General features: G+C 59.5%; 1 protein-coding gene across 1 annotated transcript; it reads right to left on the reverse strand.

Annotated features, from left to right (window-relative positions):
• Positions 1–42: 42 nt before the first annotated feature.
• On the reverse strand, positions 43–22,733 carry TJP3 (tight junction protein 3). The gene is made up of 21 exons (XM_004689348.2): positions 22,716–22,733; positions 17,451–17,507; positions 17,235–17,344; positions 16,445–16,547; positions 15,969–16,281; positions 14,639–14,742; positions 13,800–13,959; positions 13,444–13,552; positions 11,004–11,070; positions 10,709–10,794; positions 10,358–10,514; positions 9,467–9,575; positions 9,107–9,344; positions 7,848–8,059; positions 3,968–4,063; positions 3,143–3,213; positions 2,564–2,774; positions 2,366–2,466; positions 1,750–2,055; positions 694–737; positions 43–360 (listed from the first exon to the last, which is right to left on the reverse strand). The coding sequence occupies exons 1-21, from the start codon at positions 22,731–22,733 to the stop codon at positions 258–260; spliced, it is 2,775 nt and encodes a 924-aa protein (XP_004689405.1). The 3' UTR covers positions 43–257.

Here is a 22,733-nt window from a genome sequence, read left to right on the forward strand (position 1 = left end):
TTTTTGATGTAAAAAAAAATTAAATGTTTATTAAATGGGCAAGGTCTCTGTTCAAGGTCTTTAAGGTCAAGAGAGGAAGATGGGGCCTGACTCTTGGCCCCTGACCTTCCTGAGAGCCATTAGGAGCCAATGCTGTGAAAATACTCTGCTTATTAGAGACCAGGTCCAAGGAGGCAGGCTTCCAAGTTCTGAATGGGAAGCCAAGATCCAGCTGCAGGGAAGACTGGCCAGCTGCCCCACTGGCCACCTGGGAGGGCTTACAGGTCAGTGGCTGGGCCCCAGTCGTAGCCGTCTTCATCAGAGGACTCCACATCTCGGGCTCGTGTAAACTTTTTCTTCAGCGCTTCCCGCTCGTATGTCCTAGGGAGCAGGAAATAGGCTCGAGGCTGCAGCTGAGGGAGGCGTGACCTTACCCTAACAGGCTGGGGGAGTGGCTGTGGCAGACATGAGCAAGATGGGCCTTGGGGCTTGAGCCTTATTGACAAACTCATACACATCCTTCAAAGCCCCAGCGCCAGTGCCCCCGCCCTTCAGGAAGCCTTCCCAGCCCTCTCAAGAAGAGGATTCCTGCTCCTGTGCCCCTGACTACAGAGGCTTGTAGTGGGCAGCACCGTGAAGGCGTACGCTGGCTCTCAGGGCCTGACTCCCCAGGCAAGGGTCGAGGGGCCCCATCCGGAGTACAGGGGTTCTTACCGCATGCTGTCCTGCCGCCGCTGACCCTGGGGTTGGTGGCCATCCTGGAGAGGAAGAAAGGAGCTTAACACTTCCAAAGTCTCATGAGAAGTCGACGTGACTAACCACTTCCACCTGCCTCTCCACCTCTGCCTGGCAGTGCTGGCACAGTCTCGCCAGCACCCCCGATGCAGCTTAGTTTAAGACTCAGTTTATTTATGCACATACATAAGCTGGGGTGCAGGCCAGAGGTGCAGGGGTGAGTGGATGCACCAGAGACAGAAGGGAGCAGAACAGGCAAATGGATGAAGTACACTGCTGAGGGGAGCAGCGGGCAGACAGGAGAGGTCCGCCGCGCCCTGTGGTCACTTCCTGGCCGAGGATGGAACTCAGGCCACAGTGGTGAGCTTCAATCCCTGCACCACCAGGGAGGCCCCACATCCCTGACAGTGAATAAGAAAGCCGGGATGAGGAAAGCCGTGGCCGAGCTCGCTCAGCCTGTCAGCAAAGAGGAGATTGGGTTTCCCGTGTGTAAAGTCCCTCAGCAGGCTGGTGTCGGGCGCTCACACATCCAGCCCGGGGAGCAGGTGGGCAGGCCGCAGCACAGCACTGGGGCACTTCCAGCCGCGGGTGTTGCAGATTCATACAGCTTTGTATTTACCTAGAGAGCATCTCAAAGAAGGGGTGACTTAAGGAGTCACAAAAAGGCACCACAGGAGCTGAAACAGCTCCACAGTGGATAAATGCCAAGTGAACTTTTTAAATTCCCAGCTACGAGGTGCCGGGACTTGGCACTGTGGCATGAGACTGTGGCACCGAGTCCTAGAGAAGGAGACCTGTGCATAGTTTAAAACAGGTGCTTTCCCCAAGGGGACTGCAACTGAGATGGGAAAATGCACAAAAATATGTAAAAATAAACTTATAAAATTAAAACAAAAAAACAGGTGCTCTCAGTGATTCAGGGGTTGAAATGCTCCAGGTGTGGGTCGAGCGTCTGGTCTTATCAGAGGAGTTTCTGTGTGGACAGCGCCCCGTCCACCCCAGAACCGCGTGGCGCCGTGGCCGCGCCCTGCTCACCTGGGCCACGCGCTGCCCCGAGGCCCTCCCGTGAGCCGGGAGGCTGTGGTGCTCGTCTGCCAGCACGGGCTCCGAGGACCTGGCCAGGGCCGGCGTGGAAGGCTCCTCGTCCATGTCCGTGTGGGGTCCACCCTCGCCGTCCGTGTAGGCCTCGCCATCCGTGTAGGCCTCCCCGTCCGTGTAGACGCCGCCCTCCCCGTCTGTCTCGTAGTCACTGTTGACCCGGCTGTCACAGCTCAGGTCTGCGGAGCTGTCTGCCAGGCCGTGGTGAGGGAGGTCCAGGTTGTCCTCCGAGGAGTTGTCCAGCTGTGGGTGGGCATGGTCTGGCTGAACAGGGACCCCCAAGCCCCAGACCCATGCTGCCTCAGACCAAATCCCTGACAACCAGTTTCAAACTAGGCAAAGACCCTGATCTTCGATCTTAAATCAGGGACGAGTTGACCATTGCTCGACTCAAGGCCGAACCCCCAAATCTGAGCAGAGCCCTGAGCCTTGACTCCAGTCCCAGGAGAACTCGGTCTCCAAGCCAAATCCCCAGCCCCACCCCACCCCAGCTACCAGGCCAAGACCGCACCCCCACGTCAGACCTTGGCCTCCGGACAACCCGCCCCGGCACCTGGTCTTCGGCTGTCCAGATGGGCCGTGTCTGCTGCTCACGGATGACGTCCTTGAGCTCCTGGTACCAACTGTTGCTGGTGCCGTGCAGGAGGATGGTGGCTGTGGGGAGGGGACATCGGCACAGTCCAGGACCCAGGCCAGGCCCCAACCCCGCACGCCCCCCCCCCCCTGCCCTGGGACCCCCGTTCCCACCCACCTGTGAAGAGATGGTCACTGTACTTCTGCAGCTTCTGGGCTTGGGCATACAGGCGGCGAGTGCTGCGGCGGGAGGCGGGCGCCAGCCACTGGCGCAGCGCCTTGAGGGCCGCACGGCTCTCGGGGGCGCAGAAGACCACAATGGGGTAGTACTGCACATAGTTGAGGCGCTCGATTGCCGAGGGCGTCACGTCCAGCAGAGCGTGCTTGTCCTGGCCGCCCCGGGCGGTGGTGGAGGAGGAGGAGAGAGACAGGCAGTGGGTCAGGTGGAGGGCCGGGAGCAGAGGCCGAGTCTGAGGTCAGAGGGCCCCAGCCCCTCCTGACCAGGCCAGCATGGGGGTGGCAGTTGGCGAGGGCCCGGCCAGTGTCTGGAGCCCCAGGGCCCCAGTCTGAACCTGCTGTTCCTAGGGCTGTGTGACCCCTGGGCATGCGGCCCCTCCTCCTCAGCCAGAGCTGCAGCTCAAACCCCCACCCTACACTGCCTCCTCACGGGCTCCAGCCACACTGTGGGACGTGGGGAGGGCAGGCTGAATACCAGGGGACCCCTCATCAGGAAGCGGGACCCCAGGGAGCGGCTTACCTTCTCTGCAATCACCCGCACCGTGTCCAGTTTGATGACCCTGGGGGGGCTGTCGGTGCGCATCGTGCTCTCTGGGGAGGGAAGAGTAGCTGCAGCTGCGGGGGGCCTTCGTGTCTGCGGTCCCCTCCCCACGACCCACCATGCTCCCCATCGCCTTAGGGCGCAACCCGAGCAGCTGTACCTGGTTTCCTGCCTGGCCCAGCGCCCACCCCGTCCTGGGAAGGGCAGCTCTCATCGGCCCACCCAGTGGATGGGGAACTGAGCTCAAGTTTGTTTTGAAGTTGTTAATTTTGGGCCTCCTCAAGGGACCTCAAGAATTGGGGGAGGGTAGGCCAAGATGTGGGGGGTGAGAGGATTCACCAGAGACAGGGTAGGGTGCAGAATAAGCCAGTCCACTGAAATCCACTGCTGAGGGGAGCAGCGGGGAGACAGGAGAGGTCTGCTGCGCCCTGTGGGATCACACTCAAGCCACTGTGGCTGGCGATAGCTTGATAGCGCTGAGATTTTAACCCCAGCACCACCAGGGAGGCCCAGCCCTGTGTATTTTGTCTGATGCTGTGGCCATAGCTGAATAAAACTCTCTCAAAGGAACAGGTGGCATGGCGGCTCAGTTGACATGGGCCGATGACCTGAGTTAAGGGTTCGAAGATTCTGTCCAGACAGAGCACCAAAGTCATCTGAGGATGTCTGATTTGGGCCTTGGGGGTGCTGGCTCTATGCCTCCCTGTGTCATGACTGTTCTCTTACCTCCAAACAGCATCATTAACAGCCCCGTCATCAGGCAGGCATGTAGCCCTAAGTTAGCTACCAGACCTGGCTTCTCACCTGCAATTTCAAATTGGTCGGGCATCTCAGCAGTCAATTTCTGCATAGCAATGTCTGCCACGGGGCCCAGGATCACCACTGGTCGCTTGAAGCTGGCTGAGGGTCAGAGAGACAGTGACCAACGTTAGGATCCCGTCGTGGCAACCACGGCTAACCCCCTGCACCAACGCGCCTCCATCCTCGATGCTGTATGTTCATCGAGGCCCATGGCTGCCTGGCGGAAGACTACAACTCCCAGCCTTCCTTGCGGCTGCAGGAGGCCATGTGACTAAGCTTGACAAATGAGATGTAAGCAGAATCAAAGTCTGCTTTGGGGTTGTAGCTTCAAGAAAAGGAGTGGGCCCGCCTCACCTTCCCTTCCTCCCCCCCAGCTGGAATGTGGGTATGGGTGTGCCATCCCAGTAAGGCAGAAAGACAAAAAAGTAGAAGGAATCCAGGGAGTGGGGCACAGCGAAAAGAAAAAACTGGGGGAACCAGGTCACTGAAACGGAAGAAGCCAGAGCACGCTTAACTGCCTATACTGCACATACTTGAAACAAGCCTCTTGCGTGTGCGGCCACCCCTGGGTCTGGCAGCTAAACCGAGCTGGCGTGCGGTCAGCAAGCAATGTCCCCCCCGTCACACCCAGCGTGACCTGTCTTTATTAGGTGCAGTCACATCCGTTTGTCTCTATACTTCCATCTGTCTGTGAGCAGACTGAGTGGCTTCAAAAGAAATCATTGGTGCAGCCGATGATTTCAAATATTTCAAATATTTTGAGGAGATGCCTCAAAATATTAAGAAGAGAAATACCATGTGCTCCAGCTCGTCCCACTTCTCAGTACCAATCCAGGGAAAACAAAAGCACTCATTCGAAGAGTCTCTGCACCCCAGGACCATCACAGCACAGTCAGCACAGCCAAGAGCTACAGACCCCTGAGGCAGGGCTTGGAGGGTGAGTGGATAAACAAGACTTATATGCGGAACACTGCTCAGGGCTGGGGTCCTGCCAATTTGCAACAACTCGGCTGGAACCAGAGGGCCTTGTGCTTCGTGACTAAGTCTGAGGGAGAAGCACATGGTGTGGTTCCATTCGCGTGTGTAGATAAAGAAGCAAAGCAAGTGAGCAAACTAAATGAAACTGGTTGCCAGAGGGAAGGGGAAGGGGCTGGAGGCCCAGGGAGAAGGCGTCACTGCAGGTGATGCGTAGCAGGACCCTGCTGGGGGTACAGGTGCCGATGTGTGAGGCTCTACACCTGTGTAGGGCAAATGACGGTGGCCTGGCGTTTACGCCGCTGGCCTCCGCGGCCATCACCTGTGGCCTTGACCCAGCAAGCGCCCGGGAGGGAGTGAGGGCGCCGGATGCGCATGCCTGAGGGTGGACACCTGGACGTGGTGTGGGCCTCGGAGTGGGCGCACCTGGGCCTGGGGGCTGCGTGTAAGGGCGGCGTCGCTCAGAGACAAGAGCGGCTACACGCAGCGGCCGCAAGAGGATGAGCCGGCCACCGCGGCGAGGCAGAGGCCCCAGGAGGGCCAGAGTCGGAAGAGGAAGAGTGAGAACCGCTGTGCGCTGAGCAGGCTGGGCCGGGGGCCGGGGAAAGGGGGGGCTTGGCTGCAGCAGCCTCCTGCCCACCCCCCGCCTGCCAGCCTGCGGGCTGGCCCACGCTGCTTGCGCAGCCTCTCGCAGGAGCCTGGGCCCCAGGACTGTCCAGACCCGTCTGCCCAAGTCCACAGAGAACCGGCCGGGCTTGCTGGCGCTAGAACCTGCGGGCGCTATGATGCCAGGAGCCGAGGCTATTTTAATTCGGGAAAAAAAAAGGAACCGTGTGGCACAGAAAGCCTGAAACCTTCCTCTCTGGAACCAGCCCCCTGCAGGAAGAGTGTGAGGCTCCCATCTACCGGATTCACCACTTTGCCTCTGAGGAAACAAAGAGGCCTCTGGGTGGACGCGAGGGAGCGGCCCGGCCTCTGCTCGCCTCTCCTTGCTCTGGAAGCCCGAAACGTGCAGACTTGCGAGCCCCTTCGGCAAGGGCAACCTGTACGTCTGCGGCCTTTCCCCCCTGAAGTCTGTGCCTGAGGGTCGAGCGGCAGCGGGGCAGCTGTCAGCTGTTTCCAAGTCCTGGTGCCGCAAGGCCCCCGCGCCTGTGTCTAAGTCCTGCTCCCCGGAGGCCGGAGGCCGTGGCACCTGCCTCATCTCTCCCTCCCGAACCTGGAGGAAGTGGCTTCCCCCTTGGTCCGCAGGTAGGGAAGTCTCCTGGGCTCTGTGCACGTGTGCTTTTGTTCTTTAATTAATTTTAAAACTAGTTTAGGCCCTCCCTGGTGGCGCAGCGGGTTACAGCACAGCACTAAGAAGCCGACACCACTTCCGCATGAGTTCTATCCCCGCCTGCCCCGGAGGTGACCACAGGGCGCGGCAGACCTCTCCTGACCCGCCCGCTGCTCCCCTCAGCAGTGTACTTCATCCATCTGCCTGTTCTGCTCCCCACTCTGTCTCTGGTGAAGCCTCTCACCGCCCCTGAGCCTCTGGCCTGTACCCCAGTTCTGTATGCACAAATAAATAAATCTTTAAAAAAAAATTAAAAAAAAAAACTAGTTTAAACATCTATTAACCTGGAGGCTGTACACATGTCAGTGCACAATTCACAACGTAGTGCAACTACCTCCATCTAGTTCTAGAACGTTCTATCGCCCCAAACAGAAGTCCTGTCCCCATCAGCACGCACACAGACCCCCTCCCCTGACACCTTGCGCCCACTCTGTCTGCGGCTGGGCCTGTTCTGGGCGTTTCTCACCCGTGGCCTCGAGTGCCTGGCTTCTCCCGCTGCGTGCTGTGTGTTCAGAGCCCGCCCCGCGGTCGTGGGTGGCACAGCTGCCCCCTTACACGGCCAGTGATGTGGACGCACTGTCTGAATCTATTTATTCACAGAGGGGCATCTGAGCTGCTCCCACCTTTTGGCTGCTGTGAATAATTCTGCTATGAACATTTACAGGCACATTGTGATTTAAAGACCTGTTTACACGGTGCATGTATTTTTAGACATAACTTTACCTCAAGCTGACAACCCACAGACAGCAGCACCACTAAATGCATTAACGCCTTTCGCCCTGCCCCGCCCCCTCCCGGGGCAGCAGCCGCTGGACACGTGTGACATGTCTGAGACAAGATGGCACAGCACCACGACACCCCAGGGACTGAAGGCTTCGCACAAAAGGAAAGTAAAAAATCCAATAATTTTGTTAAAGCGCAGCACTGTGAAGCCGTCCGCAGCCCCTGCAGCACAAGTTCGATCCCCGGCCAGGGAGTGACCCCAGGGTGCAGCAGACCTCTCCTGTCTCCCCGCTGCTCCCCTCAGCAGTGCACCTCAGTCAGTCGGCCTGTTCTGCTCCCCACTCTGCCTCTGGGGAATCCTCTCTCCCCCGCAGACCTCTGGCCTGTACCCTAGTTCTTGTGTGTGTTAGTACATTTTTTTTAAAAATCCAATCATCGTATATGGATTATCCACTGAAGTAATACTTTGAGCATAGCATCTTAAAATTCTTTTCAACTGTTTCTCTTTCAGATTATGTATGTGCTCACTTTACATTCCTACTGGAACTAGGAATTCATGTTTCGGGAATGAAATCCCTTTCTGTCTCCTTCGGAGTTCTGAAATAACCAAGAGGGTATTTTGGGTGGAAAGCGAGGTAGAGATGGTGGTGTGAAGGGGGGTGTGGGCGAACACAGTCGCGCGTCACTTAAGGAGACCGAGCTCTGGGAAGCGCATTCTGGGGTGATTCCGTGCTGTGCAGATGTCAGCACATCATCACCCAAACCGAGGTGTTGTTGACGGAAACGTGCTGACCGATGTGCAACTGTATCCCCACGCCGAGGCCACCCCGAAGCCCCCGGCCCGGACCCCACCTTCTCGCAGCACCACACGCTCGTAAGGAGGGTAGTGACCCTGTCTGGTCAGGGCTGACAGGTCCTCGCGGCTCCGGTGGGTGGTCTTCTTGGCTCCCCGGCGAAGACCGCGCAGCCGCCAGAACTCGGCCCTGGTACTGGAGCCCACGGAGGCCCCGGGCGCGGGCCCCACAGCTCGCTGGGCAGCTTCCAGACTGGCCAGCTGCTCCGCCCTGGGGAGGAAGGGGCTGTGAGCTCTGAGGTCAGCGCCGGCCACAGAGGTCCCCGTCCCTGTCATGGGGCCTGTGGGGGCTTCACCTCATGTGGGAAGGGATCTGTGCTGGTGGGGTTCAGCTAAGGACCCTAAAATGAGGCCGGGTCCTGGATTTCCAGGGCCCAGTGTCCTGGCGAGGGTGGTCCCAGGGGAAGGGGAGGTCCCAGGCCCCCTGCGTCCTCTCCAGGGTGAAGGGGAAGCTGGAGAGGACGGGAGAGGCAGGCAGGGCTGAAGGACCTGGAGGAGGCCCAGGGAGCCTCACGTGCTTCTCCCTTTGGACCTGTGGCAGGAACTTGGGGAGTGGAGAGACACTCGGAGACCCCGGGAAGCCGCCACAGCAGCCTTTATCCGGCGGGCCTGCTCCTTCCCTTCCAGACTGCCTGGCCCTTCTGCCTCGCCCTGTGGTCCCCACCAGGAGGTGCCTCAGCCTTAGGCCCAGTGTTTGGGCCTGCACTGGGGCAACCCCGTTTGTCTGGGCGGTTACCCACCAGGGGGTGGGGAACTTCGGTGGTTTAATCTGAAGCTGTTTCAGCTATATTCTTTCTCATCTCTTTATAGCACACTAATTGTGTAAAGTTATTTTCTATTGAAGGTCTTACCCACTAAGCTTAAGCTTGTCTTTATGTGGTGCATGGCAGAACCTATTTAGAGCAGGCAGGTTTGGGGATGCCGGGGTGCCTCTCCGCCTGCCTAACACTTCGAGAGGAAGGAGGAGGCGTGAGGCAGAGAGAGGGAAGAGGCACGGCTGCTGGCTGTGGGGCTGGAGGAAGGGCCCTGCCCAGGATGTGGCTGCTAGAAGTTTGAGCCTGCCAGAGAGTCCCCCTGGAGCCTTGGAGGCCAGCCCGACTGCACCCCGACTTTAAGCCTTCAGAACATGAGACATCAGTGTGTGCGGTGGAAGCCACTAAGCGGTAACTGGCACCAGCTGCCCTGTCCGGGCCCTCCTGGTCCCCCGGGATGGAAAAGACCCCACGGCCCCCCGCAGGCCCGGCAGGGGGCGCCCCACCTGCTCTGGTTGGGGATGACGCCCCGCTCCTGCTCCCGGAGGTCCCGACCCATGCGCACTGCCAGCCAGTGGCCTCCGTGGGCGCGGCTCTGCCCCTGGCCGGGGTACAGCGTGTCCAGGACGTGGAAGACGTCTCCGCGGGTGAAGCCCAGGCCGGACGGGGGGCTGGGCTCCAGCTCGAAGTGCGTGCGGATGTAGAAGGAGTCGCCCACGCGGGACTGCACCATTTTCCGGAAGACTGTGGACCGGGCGGGCTGCGTCATTCACCTGGGCTGCTGCCCAGGGCTGGCCCCGGGCGGGCGCGGCGTCCTCCCCCAGCCCTGGGCTGCAAACGGGGAACACGCCCACTCGGCCACTCACTGTCTTGCTTCCTCTGTGTCAGCAGTTCCACCTCCTCGCCGGGCGGCAACCCCAGAAGAAACTGCACGGCCTCCTCCCGGGTCAGGTTCCGGAACGGCACGTCATTCACCTGCGGGTCGGGGGCAGGGGTGGGACAAGGCTCTGGGCACCCCCAGACCCCACCTCACCCTCCAGCTGCTTCCAGAGCTCCTGGACAGGGCTCTGGAGATTGGGGGGACAGACATGTCCCCCCAATGGGGATCACCTTGCAGCCACCCATGAAGACTTTGATGTAGGACATGGCACCAGAGCTGTGATCAGCCCACGGGGGGGCTGCCAGTGTCCTGGCCTGGGAACGGGGTCCACGTGGTCTTGTCACCCACAGAATATGATAAGCGTCAGACCCGCGTGGTTTCCACCAGCCGCAAAGGTCATGATGCAGAAAACGGGCTCATGACTCGGGGTGCTGGCTGGTCGTGAGGAGGATGGGGGAACAGGACCTGGTGGAAACACTTGCAGAAGGGACAGGGGTCGGCACGGGTGAGACGGGACAGGCGAGGCGACTGCGAACGTCCCGCGGGACTGACCTGGTGGCCGGAGGCCGCCGGTGTAGACACGGCGGCCAAGACAAGGTCAAGACAAGGTCAGCATAGCAACAAAGGCTGACAAGGGCGAGGGAGCTGTGACGCTGGTGGCAACACAGGGACCTGGACAAGGCCACGATCTGGACGTAGACCAGGAGGACATGAGCCGCCAACAGGGAGACAAAGTGCGTGTCCACTGGGGTCTCGGGAGACCCCAGGGTGGACCTACAGGAGGACACCCAGCAGCAGAGTCGGGGGGCACCGGCATGCCAGTGTGCCCACTGCCCACGGGGCCGGCCAGCTGCTCCTGGTCACTGCTCCCGGTCACCTGCAGAATCTGATCTCCTTCCTGGATGCCCTGCCCGTCGGCCGGGCTACCCGCCTGTACTCCTGACACGAAGATGCCCACATCGTTGCCCCCAGCCAGCCTCAGGCCAATGTTCACGCCCTTGGAGAAACGGACCACCCGTGAGTCGGGGCTGTACCTGCAAGAGGAGGTGGAGGCAGTCAGGCTAGAGGGCGCAGGGTGGGGGCATGCTGGGAGAGCCCCCCCCGGGCTCAGCCCCTCCCCCAAACACCCACACATGCTGGTTCTGCTTAAGAAAAGCAAGATTATGGTGACAAGGGAGATAGACCCAGGATGTGGGGGTTCCCAGGTCAGGGCTTGTTCTTGTCTTACCCACGATCCTCTATGCTCTGACCGCTGGGTACCCGGTAGATGTCATAACTGCTTTGCCTGGAAGAGTCTGAAAGGGAACAGCCAGTCTCTTACCCAAGTACACCGGCTTGGTTCAGCCCCCAAACCTTTGCACAGGGTGTTCCTGCCCTGTGTGATGCCATCACCAGCCCGTACACCTTCCCAGGGAGCTGGCCCTATGCAGAGCCCTGTGCCAACCTCTCCGACCCTGTCTGCCACAGCCTTGCTGGCCGGGATCAGAAATTCAGAGGAGGGATGCTCAGAGTGACAGCCCCACCTCCTCACCTGGTTCTGAGACGGTTCTGGAATCCACTGGGCTCTCCATCCGACGCTGGGGCCTCTCCCTGGTGGGAAACGGACTTGGGGTGAGGTGAGGGTGGATGTTGAGGGGCGATTTTTAGAAGAATTTATGTTATCTGCATTAAAGTTTCATAGCCTGGCCCTACCCCTCGGTAGCTGTGTACCTAGGGGTGTCCTCCCCCCCTGAGACTCCGCGTCCCCTTCTGAATCCTGGGAATGGCTACGTCAGGACCTTAGTCAGGCTTCGCCCAAAAATGAGCTGAGTCTGTGACAAATGCCATGCCTGTTGGCAAGAAGTCACAGAGGAAGCTGTGGCCTAAATGTTACATCTCCCCCCAAATTCATGTGCTGAACTTGTAACTCCCACTCAGATATTAGGAGGTGGGGTCTTGGGGAGGCGATTAGGGTTAGATGAAATGAGGTGATGAGGGTGATGTCCCCCGCCCTGAAGTCCTGATGAGAAAAGGAAGAAGTGAGGACACAGCAGGTGACAGCCCTTTGCGAGCCGGACAGTGAGATCTCAGGACCCGCCCTGCTGGCACCCAGGCCACAAGCTTCCGGTCAGAACCATGATAAATAAATGCCCGTGGTTTTAGCAACCCCATCTATGTATTTTGTTTCAGCAGTCCAAGTTAACACAGCATTAAAATAACGAAGAAAGTCATCTGCAAACCAGCAGGCTGTTGGCATGGATGAATTGTCTTCCAGGTGCTTTTGAATAAGCACGTGTTGGGGAACAGTCATGTAGCTTAACGATTGTCCAGTCAATGGACAGATCACAAGGCTGACAATGGCCGTAGTAGCTGCCAAAAAGCCTGGGTATGAAGTAAATTGTACCATCTAGGCTTATGTCGTTAAAAAACACAATCACCTGGCTTCCCTCTGGTGGCGCAATGGGTTAAAGCTCCGCATTATGAAGCTCTCCGAAGCCACTGCAGCACGAGTTCAATCCCCGGCCAGGGAGCTGACCCACGTGGCGTGGCAGACCTCTCCTGACCCGCCTGCTGCTCCCCTCAGCAGTGTACTTTGTCAATCGGCCTCTTCTGTTCCCCACTCTGTCTCTGGTGAATCCTCCTACCCCCCACACCTCTGGCCTGAACCCCAGTTCTGTAAGCATAAATAATAAATCTTTTAAAAGAAAAACACAATCACCTAACACTGTATTTCTCAGAACATCTTCTGTTAAGCAGCACATGACCCTCCACGTGCCTGGCGATCTTTTTCATGGCTGTCTCGTATTCTCAAGCAAAACCTTTACGACAGTAACTGTACTAAAGAGATGCTCATCTAGAGAGCATTCACTGTGAGCTAAGCACACATGTGTGGTCTTTCTCCTTCTGTCATTACCAGTAAGCATCCTAAAGAGGCACTAATGGAATAAAAGTTGGGGTTTTGGGGTGGGCCCTGGTCTAGTTGCCAGAGGTCCCCAGTGACGCCCTGCCTCCTGGGAGTCAAGGCCTGCTGGACACACCCCTTCCTCACTGAACCGGGCTGGTCTGTGAGGCTCATGCAATGCAAGCCTGTGTTGCTTAACGACAGATTGAATCACTAGGCGATTTTGTGGTTGTACAAGTGTCATCCAATGCAACGACACAAACCCAATCTGCACAGCTGCCAGGTGACATGGTAGAACCCAATGGGACCCCCCCCCCCGTAAACGTGGCCAGTTAGGGATTTCACTGAGTGCCTCTCAAATTTGAAGTCCTAACGAGTGTGACAGTATTTGGAGATAGGGTCATTAGTTAAACTGAGGTAATTAGTAAGCTGAGGTCATCGTGGAGTCGGGTGAGACCGGGATCCAGTATGACTGGTGTCCTCACAGAACAGAAAAATATGGCACACAGGGAGACACATGCAGAGGGGAGACACACAGGGAGATGGCTGTGAGCCAGAAAGTGCTGGAAGCTAGGAGAGAGGCCAGGAACACGACCTCTGAGCCTTCCTTCAGAGGGAGTGGGGTCCTGCCGGGACCCTGACTTGGGGGTCTCCACACTGGGGGACGATGTGCCTGGGGAAGTGACCCAGTTAGTGACAAATTGCTCCAGCAGCCATGGAGCACTAATGCAAAGTAGTTGCCAGTTGTTGGTATTTATGGACATCATCAGAGTGGACAGCCAGCACCGGACCTGTACACACGGATGGTTATTTTGTCCCCAAGGGAAACCCCTGAAGGGGGGCCTTGCCGAGTCCAAGGGCTAATGCACCCCAAGTCTTCTAGGGTACGCTGCAAAATTCACTTCCTCCTGCTTTAAGCCAGTCCAGATAGGAGTCTCCGTTCTTACGAACCATGCTGCGGGCATAAAGAACTGAGTGTGGAGAGAGGAAGCCCTTCCCGGCAGCCCGCGAGGACTGAAGCCTCCAGGCCGCCCTCGCTGCTCCCCTCTTGCGCTGCTATTCTGTCCCGCTGGGGTACATACGTGGGGGAATCGGCGCGGCTGGAATCCGGACTCCGCCGCCCGTGGTGGGGTGGGGGAGGAACGTGGGACGGCGGCGCCTGAGACAGCTCCGAGCCGAGCTCGGATATATCTGTGGGGAAGGGACGTCTCATCAGCACGGTCTCGCCGTCCAGACCCCAGTCCCGTGCCCTCCCCACGCAGACCAGAGCCAGGCCCAGCAGGGGTCTCCCGCCCTGACTTGCTGTGGCCTCGGCCAAGTTCCTGGCCCTCTCTGAGCCCCGAGTGGCCAGGGCTGATTCCCGCTGGCCCTGCCCGGCCAGCCAGGACTCCCTGGCCCCTCCACGCAGTGCCCCAGGGCCCTTCTCCTGGCCCCTCACCCTCCAGCAGGGAGCTGTCGCTGTCGCTGACTGCAGGCGGGATGTTCACCAGGAACTGCCCCTGGTCTCTGAGCACCAGCAGGGTCAGCCTCCCCTCCGACTTCTCGATCAGTCGCCGCGTGTCGCTCAGCGACATATTCTCACTGGACACCCCGTTGATCTAAGGGCCAGGTCGGGAGAGAGAAGTGAGTCGATGAGGGGGACACGGATTGTTTGCTGGGGGGCTGGAAGCACAGTCTTGGGGGTGCTCCGGCCGGAGGACGGAAGCGGGTTTCCGCTGTGAGTGGGGATGGCGCCGGGGTTTCACCCCGAGATCTGGGTGGGGTGGGGAGGGTGGACTCTGCGGGAACAGTAGAAACGTGTTGACTCTGGGAGTAAATAGTAGGAATGACTAACCGGGGGAGGAGGTGGATATTGAAAGCCACGAGAAACAAACTTCGGACATACTAAAGTGTGGGGAGGGACAGTCACAGTTCCTGGGCAGGACTTCATGTCCCCCCATTCACGCCAGCTGCCCATTTCCCTGAAAAGCATCCTCAGCTCACCAGGAGACTTGAGAAACAATCAACTGAAAGCGATTTGGAAATCAAACACTAAGAATCACTGGAAGCAGATTTCCGAGGGAAGCGTCTAGAAAGAGCCCAGCTGGGCTCTTTCTAGCACTAAGCCCAGTCTCGACATCAGCGTCCGGCCACCACAGGTGGGTCCGGGGATCAGCTGTGACATTCACCACGTGCTCCTGAGGACGTTTGGCAGTGGGCTAGCAGCAGGTGGGGGACCCCACACGCACCCCCAACCTTTGGGAAACAGCAATGCAGAAGGCAGGTGGCCAGACGCACCTGTAGGATGAGGTCTCCTTCCCGCAGCCCGCGGTGCTGGGCAGCCAGGCCCGAGTCCGTGATGTGCTTGATGAAGATCTGACTACCCAGTTTGACCCCGAACTCTGTGGGGGAGGAGGGGAACTGACGCGGGCCCAGAGCCGGCCTCCAGCCTGGCTCACACCCTGGGCCCAGCCCCTGGCCGCGCCCCACCGCCCCAGGCTCGCAGGGCCACGCTGACACCCATCGCCGCAGGGACTTGGAGGTCACTGCGGCGGCCAGCAGTGGGCCGAGAAGGAGCGGAGAAGCTCTCCTCTTCCGACACCCCGACCACATCACCCCAGGGCTTCAAGCCGCACCCCGCATCCTTGATGGCATCGTGTCAGCTTTCGGGTCGGGACTTGTGTTCAAACGCCAGTGTGGAGGCAGATGTCCCATGTGTCACATCGTGACCAGAACTCCTCGGTCACCGCGCTGCCACGGACTTGGGCCGGGCTAAGGGGTGACAGCCCTGCCGATGTCATCACGAGAACCCCACTCGTGACACTCGAGCGTCACCACGTCGGAGCGTCCGAGGGCAGTGGTAACAAATGGCCAAGTCTAGCGGCTTTAAAACAACCAGAACCTGGGCCCTCCCTGGTGGCGCAGTGGGCTAAAGCACAGCACTGAGAATCTAAAGCCGCTTCCTCGTGAGTTCGATCCCCGCCTGCCCCAGAGGAGATCCCCATGGTGTGGCAGACCTCTCCTGACCCGCCCGCTGCTCCCCTCAGCAGTGTACTTCGTCGATCTGCCTGTTCTGCTCCCCACTCTGTCTCTGGTGAAGCCTCTCACTGCCCCTGAGCCTCTGGCCTGTACCCCAGTTCTGTATGCAAAAATAAATAAATCTTTAAAAAAAAACAAAAAAACAGAACCTGTCACCTCTGGCCCCGGAGCCTAGGACTCCAGCGGGGCCCTCACAGCTAAGCCCAGTGAGGCGGCCGCTCCTCTCAGGCGCCAGCGGTCTCCTGCCTGCACAGCCTCGAGGCTCCACACCCGGCCTTGGGCGCGTCCTCTGACCTCACAGCCGGGCAGGTGCTCCCGTCTCCACCTCAGACCCTCCTCCTCCCTCTACAAGGACCCTCCAGAGGACGCTGGCCCGTCCTCGGGGATCCAGGATCCTCCCCCACCTCGGGGGGGCCTTAATTTAATCCATCTGCAAAATCCTTTTCCCCTGGAAGGTAGAGACCCAGGCCCCAGGAATGAGGAGGTGCTACGCTACCAACCACATACACCCTAAGGGGCCAGAGGTCGGGGACCTTGTCCCTTCGGGGACACAAGCCCCCGCAGGCAGCATGTCCAGCAGGTGACTTACCTTCGCTCTCTGTCCTCCGCACCAGCACAGACTTCATGGGCTTCATCTGCACGTCCTGGCGCGGCAGCCGCTTATAGCCGGACACCAGGGCCAGCCCGTTGGCCTCGGACCCACCGCCCGGGCTCCTGCGCCCGTGGCTGCCGGCCCGGCTCCGGCGACCGGCCCGTGGCCGGCGGGATCGCTCGCCCCAGGAGCGGCTGGAGCCGCTGGACGTGTCCCCATCATAGCCCCTCCCACGGTCGGCCTCGTCCGAGTCCTGGGAGGGACTGGCCTTGGTGGAGGGCAGCTGGATTTTCCGGGGACGCTTCACCGTCTATTGGGGAGGCAGAGATGGGGCGGAGGGGCAGTTCAGGGGGCTACCCCATCCACTGGGTGACCCCAAAGGGAGCATAACTCCCCCCGCTTGCTGAAGCTGAGACTTCGAGGCTTGGCGGGGAGCAGGGGTGCTGCCCCGCCAGGGGGTCGCCCCGACTCACAATGTTGGCCGCCTTGGTACAGGTCTTGAGTATCTGAATGGCCACGGAGGAGGTGACGGTCTCCATGGAGACACCGTTGACCATGACAATGCGGTCCCCTGTCCTGAGGGCAGAGGCCAGGTCTCAGGGAGGCGCTTTCCAGGGACCCCTCTCCCCCGCCCTCCCTGAGGACCAGCACGGCTTCCACCGCCCACCTTCCCACCTTCCAGGCTCCCAGGTCTACTACGAGCCTCCGCTCTAATGCACTGATGTCCAGGCTCATTAAGACAAGTAGCCTCTGGGCCTCAGTGTCCCCAGCTGTAAAATGGGGGGCCGATCACTGGGCCTGCTGTCACAATCAAACGCAGTCAAAGCTCAGAAGCTGCGATTACAATGGGCATCTCTGTGTCCCCCCACCCTCCCCCAAAGCCCCCTCTTCTTGCTCTTCGCCCCGTCTCCCGGTCCATGTACACTGTGTTTTGTCTCTGGAGGGGTCCCGGGCCCTGAGCGAGCCTGTCACCCATCAGCCACTCGGTTCCCAGAGCCATTTTCCCAACACCACTCCCAGAAGCCTCCCGTCCCGCGGCTATGAGCATTACTGCCAAAAAGAGGTGTTCGGGACCCTTCGTCCCAGGAGCGGCCTGGGGTCACTGTGACCCTGAGAACTGCCGTGGAGGCCTGGACGGCGTCCAGCGTCCTGCTGCCAGTGTCCTGTGTTGACAGAGCAGGAAGGTGCCGGCACCAGCCTCCGGCTCTGGTCCACACCGCCCCTCCCCGGCCCCACCCCGCTGGGCCTGGCCTGTGTACTCACTGCAGCCTGCCCGCGGCCGGGCCTCTGGACACCACATCTGAGATGACCACAGATCCGCCTGACCGGTCTCGGCTGTCAGAGATGGCGATGCCAAAGCCCCAGTGAGCATCCTAAAGGGGGAGGGACGGGATGAAGCTGCGTGTCCAGCTGGATGGACGTTGTCCCCTCCTGCTGGGTGGCCTGGGGGCCCGCGGTCGCTGCAGGACGCAACCTCACCTTGCAGAGGGTGGCTGTGTGCTGCTCCCAGATGGTCATCTCCTCCATGTCCAACACCTGGTGGGAGGGGGCAGGAAATGAGCCACAGTGGGCTCACTGCAGCAGTCCAGGGTCCCCATCCCTGTGTGTTTGTAGGCCGGGGAGTCAGTTCTGATACCCCCAAGGTCTGAGTCTGAGGGAACTACAACCTTTCTGGAAACCTCTGCTTTTTCATCTGCAAAATGGATTTAAGTCCACTGGGGAAAGTTTCGCCTACAGGGGACACTAGACATTGTCTACGGATGTCTGTGTCATCACTGGGACTGTTCCTGGAACCTAGTGGGATTGGCCAGGGGTGCTGTTCAGCACCCTACGGTGCCCAGGTCAAGGAATGATCCAGCCCCAAATGTGAATAGTGCCAGAGCTGAGAAATCCCTGTTCGAGCCATAGTGTAGTGGTAGAAGAGAAGCCAAGCTCTTGGCCCTTTTCTCTGGTAGTTCTAGCTTAGTCCCAGGGATAGGGAGGCACCGGGGTGGCCTGCCAGGCCAAGGCAGCTCGCTCCCGTCACATGGCGCCTTCACTATCCTCCAAGCATGGGCCTGCCCCAGGACCTTTGCACAGCGGTATCCGTGGCTTTGTAACTTTGTGCCCCCAGGTCCTGGGTACCTACATAGCTCACTGCCAGGGAGAGACTTGGCCTCCCACAGGGGGACCCAAGCAGACACCAGTTAGATGTAAGAGGTCATCTGTCAGTTACACAACTGAAAACGGGAACAAAGAACAACAGCGAGAACGTCAATGACGGACGGGTCATTCTAGCTGTTGACTCCCTCTATCCTGATCCCCAATTCCGTCAGTCTGTCCACCCTTCAGTGGCCACTAGAAGGCAGCTCTGAACACCTGTACCAGATGCTGCCCCTCTCCTGCCCACAGCCCTCCTGGACTCCAGGGGAGAAAGCCAGAGTCCTCCCCACAGAGCTCCTGCAGCCCCGCCCCGCCCCCTCCTCTCCTCCCGCCCTCACCTCCTCAGCCCTCACCTCCTCACTCTGCCCAGACAAGGCCTCCTGGCCACTCCGCCGGCCTCGGGCCTTACGCTTGCTGGAGCATCCTGGACCTCCGCCTCACTCTCCCCTCACCTCAGCTTCGGCTCCAGCAGAGCCCCGGGTGAGGTGGCCCTGACAGCCCTAGACTAAGAACCTGGCCATTGTCCTTCCTTTCTAGAAACTCGGCTCCAGAGGGTGAAGTTCTGTCTTGTCCCGTCTCAGCTCTAAGCTGACCTTCCTCAGCACCCTCCCCTCGGGCCCTAGGGCCGCCCCCGGGGAGCTGCCCGAGGCCTCTAGCAGGGCCTGACTGCAGGGCGCTTGGTGCCAGGCCTGCACGGCCCTCTCGCCTGAGCCCACGCCCCAAGGCGGGCATGTCACACCCCCAGGTCCCAGGTGAGGAACGGAAGGCACCGAGGGGAAGTCACGGGCTGGCGGAGGCTGGGTGCCCAGGCCAGACGGGCAGCTCTGAAGCAGGAAGAAGCAGGGGTGAGGAGCCCAGCCCCACCCCCAGCTCTCTGTGGGGCTGCCCAGCCTCTGGGCAGCCGCCCCCCACCCCCCACGTGGGTGGGAGCTGCTTCTGCTACCCCAGCGCCCTTCAGCCCTTCACAGCCCTTCACAGTTGGCCCTTCACAGTTGCTCCGGTGCCTTTTCTTAGAGGTTTCCGACCTCCCCAGAGCAGCACATTCCTGCTCCTGCCCCAGCAGCCAAAGGAGCAAAGCCAGGGGGCGGCCCTCCTGGCCCTGCTGGTACCTAGGAGAGGTCAGCAAATAGGGCTGAGACTCCAAAACTGTGTGGCTAGGTTTCCCCATATGGAAAGGGGGTGCCCCTCCCCTGCCCTGTCTCTCTGGGATGGTTGCTGCAGGGAGCAGACGCCTGAGAAGTGAATGGTGTTAAGGTAATAAGCAGCTCGCTCACGCTGGCTGCCAGCAAGTCCCCAACTGTTTCACCCCGAGCGGCTCTAGGAAGGGGTGCTGTTACAGGACCCTTTTCCCGGGGACCACCCTGTTACAGTTCTGCTACTACCCCCCAGAATCACTGCATGCGGCTAAAAGCTAAGCCCCCACCCCTGGCCCTGCAGACAGGCTTGGAGCTGAGAATAGGAGAGGGAAGTGATAGGGTTGCCCTGGGAGCCAGACCACCCACCACGGCCGGGACCAGAAAAACCAGCCCGGTTGGAGTGCAGGAGCCTGGCCGACCAGGAGGCTTCAGGTCAAAGGACAGAGTTGGACACCGGCATCCCAGCAGGTGACTGATGCAAGCTGGCGTCTGGAGAAAACAGCCATCAAAGGGAGCCTGGAATCCCGTGCCTTGAGCACATGCATGTCGCCCGCCCTGCTCCTTTGCAGGCCATTTCGGCTGCGCCTTCTGTCCCCCCCACCCCCGCTCTGTCTCCAGTAAATCCTCTCACCCCTGTGCCTCCCTCCCACTGAAACATTTCACTGCCACAGCTATTTCTGCCTTGCAGGGGAGGAGAGGGCGGCCCAGAGAGGTTCAGTTACTTGACAGAGGTCACACAGCACAAAGGTAAGTCTGGGTAAGACTTACCTGGGCCTCAGCATCCACCTACCAGCCTGACTTTTGCGTCTGACAGTCTTTTTTACTTGCTTTGATTTGACCCTTTCTGCAAGCCCCTAAGAATGTTTATTTCCTGGCCTATGTTAACAAACAGCCTCCAGGGAGGAGGGGCCAGGTGATGGGGCTTGTCTCGGCTTGTGCAGGCTCATCTCCATGGCTACTGGAGGCTTTGTCTAAAATCCCCTAGGACTTGCCAACACCCTCAGGGCAACCTAACCCTCCAGCCCACCTCAGTTTAGCTCACCTCCAACCTTTGCCCCCCACCTCCCGCCTGTCCTGTGCCCGGAATCCCAAGACTTGCATGTGGGGGGCTGACCCTTGCCACTGGGGTCTCACTCAAACGCACCCCTCCTTGGCCACCCTGGCTGGTCAAACTTCAGTGATGGAGGTTAAGAGTAGGAAAGTTGCCAAGACCAGAGACCTGGCTACCACAATGCGGGAAGCTGGAGGGCAGCTAGAAGTGATGAACGTGGCTGTTAAGCCTGCTGGAGAAGTGAAAACTCCTTAGGCGTCAGCTGCCTCGGCAAGTGTCAGCTGCTGTGGAAAGTATCAGGAAGGACAGGCCAGAGGTGGGGACACGGGCCGTAGGGCCTTTGCAGGGACTCCCTGGTCCTTACAAACTGGCCTCCTCACAGCATAGAAGTAACTGGGTCACCAGGCCAGCAACTCCATGGGGGGATGAGGCCCTCCCGCGGAGATGACATTGAGTCGGTGGGGAGGGGCAGAGCCCTCTGCTTGCCTAGGCCCTGTGCCCAGGCTCCTCACGCCAGTGCCAGCAGTGGCCTCCCGCCCGCAGTGACCCCTGCCACTGTTTTGACTCTGCACACGGTGGAGGCAGCTGCCCGCCGGCAACCATGGGGACCTCTGGGGAACCTGTCGCCCTGGGGGCAGCCCCTTCTGCCCGCTTGTGTCTCTGCAAGAGTCCTTTACTCCTCTCCCTTTTTTCACAGTAAACCTGCCCCTTTGGGTAACAATGCCTCCTTCTTGTGGAGAAACTCGGGAAAGGGGAGCTCTGGTGGAACTCACCCCAGAGTTAACACACGGACCCCACTCTCAGAACCCAAAATTGACTTCACCTGGCACCCTATAACCCCGTCTGCTAACAGACTATTTATTACGCTTCATCCATAGCATCCCCCAAACCCTGAAACTACTCTGTTTAATTATCAGCTCATAAGCGCTGGGTTTTCCCTCTTGAGCTGGGACTGTGGGGTGGGCTGCCCCTCCCGGCTCTGGGTGCAGTCACTGGCACCTCTTGGGAGCCCAATCAGCTTCCTCTCCAGGCTTTTGCACAGGCTGTACTGTACTCCTTGGCAAACTCCTATTCATCCTTCAAAGCCCTAGAGACACTGCCTCTTCTTGTAGGAATGTTCCAGGCCACGTGTCTGCCTTACTCCACTCCAGTGGGGGGTGGGGGGTGTCCTGACCAGTAGGGCTCAAGGGCCTGGGACTCCAGCTGGTACTCAAGAGACCAGCAGGGTTGCAGGAAGATAGAAAGGAATGGCTGAATGGTGGGAAAAGGCAGATTCCTCCCATAATGCAGCCAGTTTTGTCCGGAGTTCCTAAGTCCCCTCAGCACCCCCAGCTCCCGCCCCACCAGGTGCATGCTGAGAAGGCGGGGCCCAGGCACCCCTGCTGTACACAAACACCAGCGGGAGTCAGAGGGGACTGGGCACTCCCCTACCACAAAGGTAGCCCCAGGTGGTGGCTCAGAGAAGACAGTCCTAGCCCCCCCTCCCCATACTCCTCCCCCTTCCTCCAGAACAAGGGCACCAAGGGGGGGTTGGGGAGCCGGAGAAGGAGGGGTTCCCAAGTATTCGGTTAGGGAGGGGATTCTGGGATATGTTCCTAGCAGCCTGGAGGGAGCCGGCGGGAACCAGAGCTGCCCGGCTCTGGAGCCTGGGGCAGTGTGGCCTGGAAGAGCCAAGTACTCTGGGGTCTCAGTCCACCCCTCCTGCTGGGCCTGAGACCCAGTGAGCTAAGAATCGGATCACCCACCTCTAAGGGACAAAGGGTGCCGCCACCCACCTCCACTTAGAGACACAGGGATCCTCTCCTCCCAGCCCAGCCCAGTTTGCTGAGTATAAAATGGTGCCCCATCCTATCTCGGCCTGGCAATGCAAATTAACGGTTCCGTAGTCAGCAGGCGCCCAATAAATAGGGGTCCCGGGGTCCCCTCTCCCGTGCCTCTCCTAGCTCACTTAAAGCATCCAAATGAGGTCTGCTGCCCCTCAGCCCATCCCTCTGGGGACCGATGGGAGCGTGCTGGTTGGGCACCTACTGTGTGCAGGTGCCCAAAGCAGTCGCTTTTAGAATCCCCTGAACCCCTTCTTAAAAACGACTGTCACCCTCTTCGCAATGAGATAGGGAGAGATGTTGACTCACTGACCCAAAGTTACACAAAAATCGGGATTAGAACCCAGGTCTACAGAGTCACCTGCTCAGACCTCGGTGCAGAGCAAGCTGGGGAAGCAGCTTCTGGGGCCGGCCGGACTGGACGCGCCTCGCTGGCCACCCCCGGCTAGCCTAGGAATAGCTATCACATCCCCCGGGCCTCAGTTTCCCCATCGGTAACGTAGGCAGAGAGTGGTCTGGGGTGTTGCGTTCGGGTCCCTGCCCCCACTGCAGCCCGATCCCTTCCCCCTCCCGCCAAAAGCGGGCTACTCGCCTGGAATCTCACGGCCAT

Source organism: Condylura cristata, unplaced genomic scaffold (genome assembly GCF_000260355.1).
Source record: "Condylura cristata isolate star-nosed mole 26May11 unplaced genomic scaffold, ConCri1.0 scaffold00025, whole genome shotgun sequence".
NCBI lineage: Eukaryota > Metazoa > Chordata > Mammalia > Eulipotyphla > Talpidae > Condylura > Condylura cristata.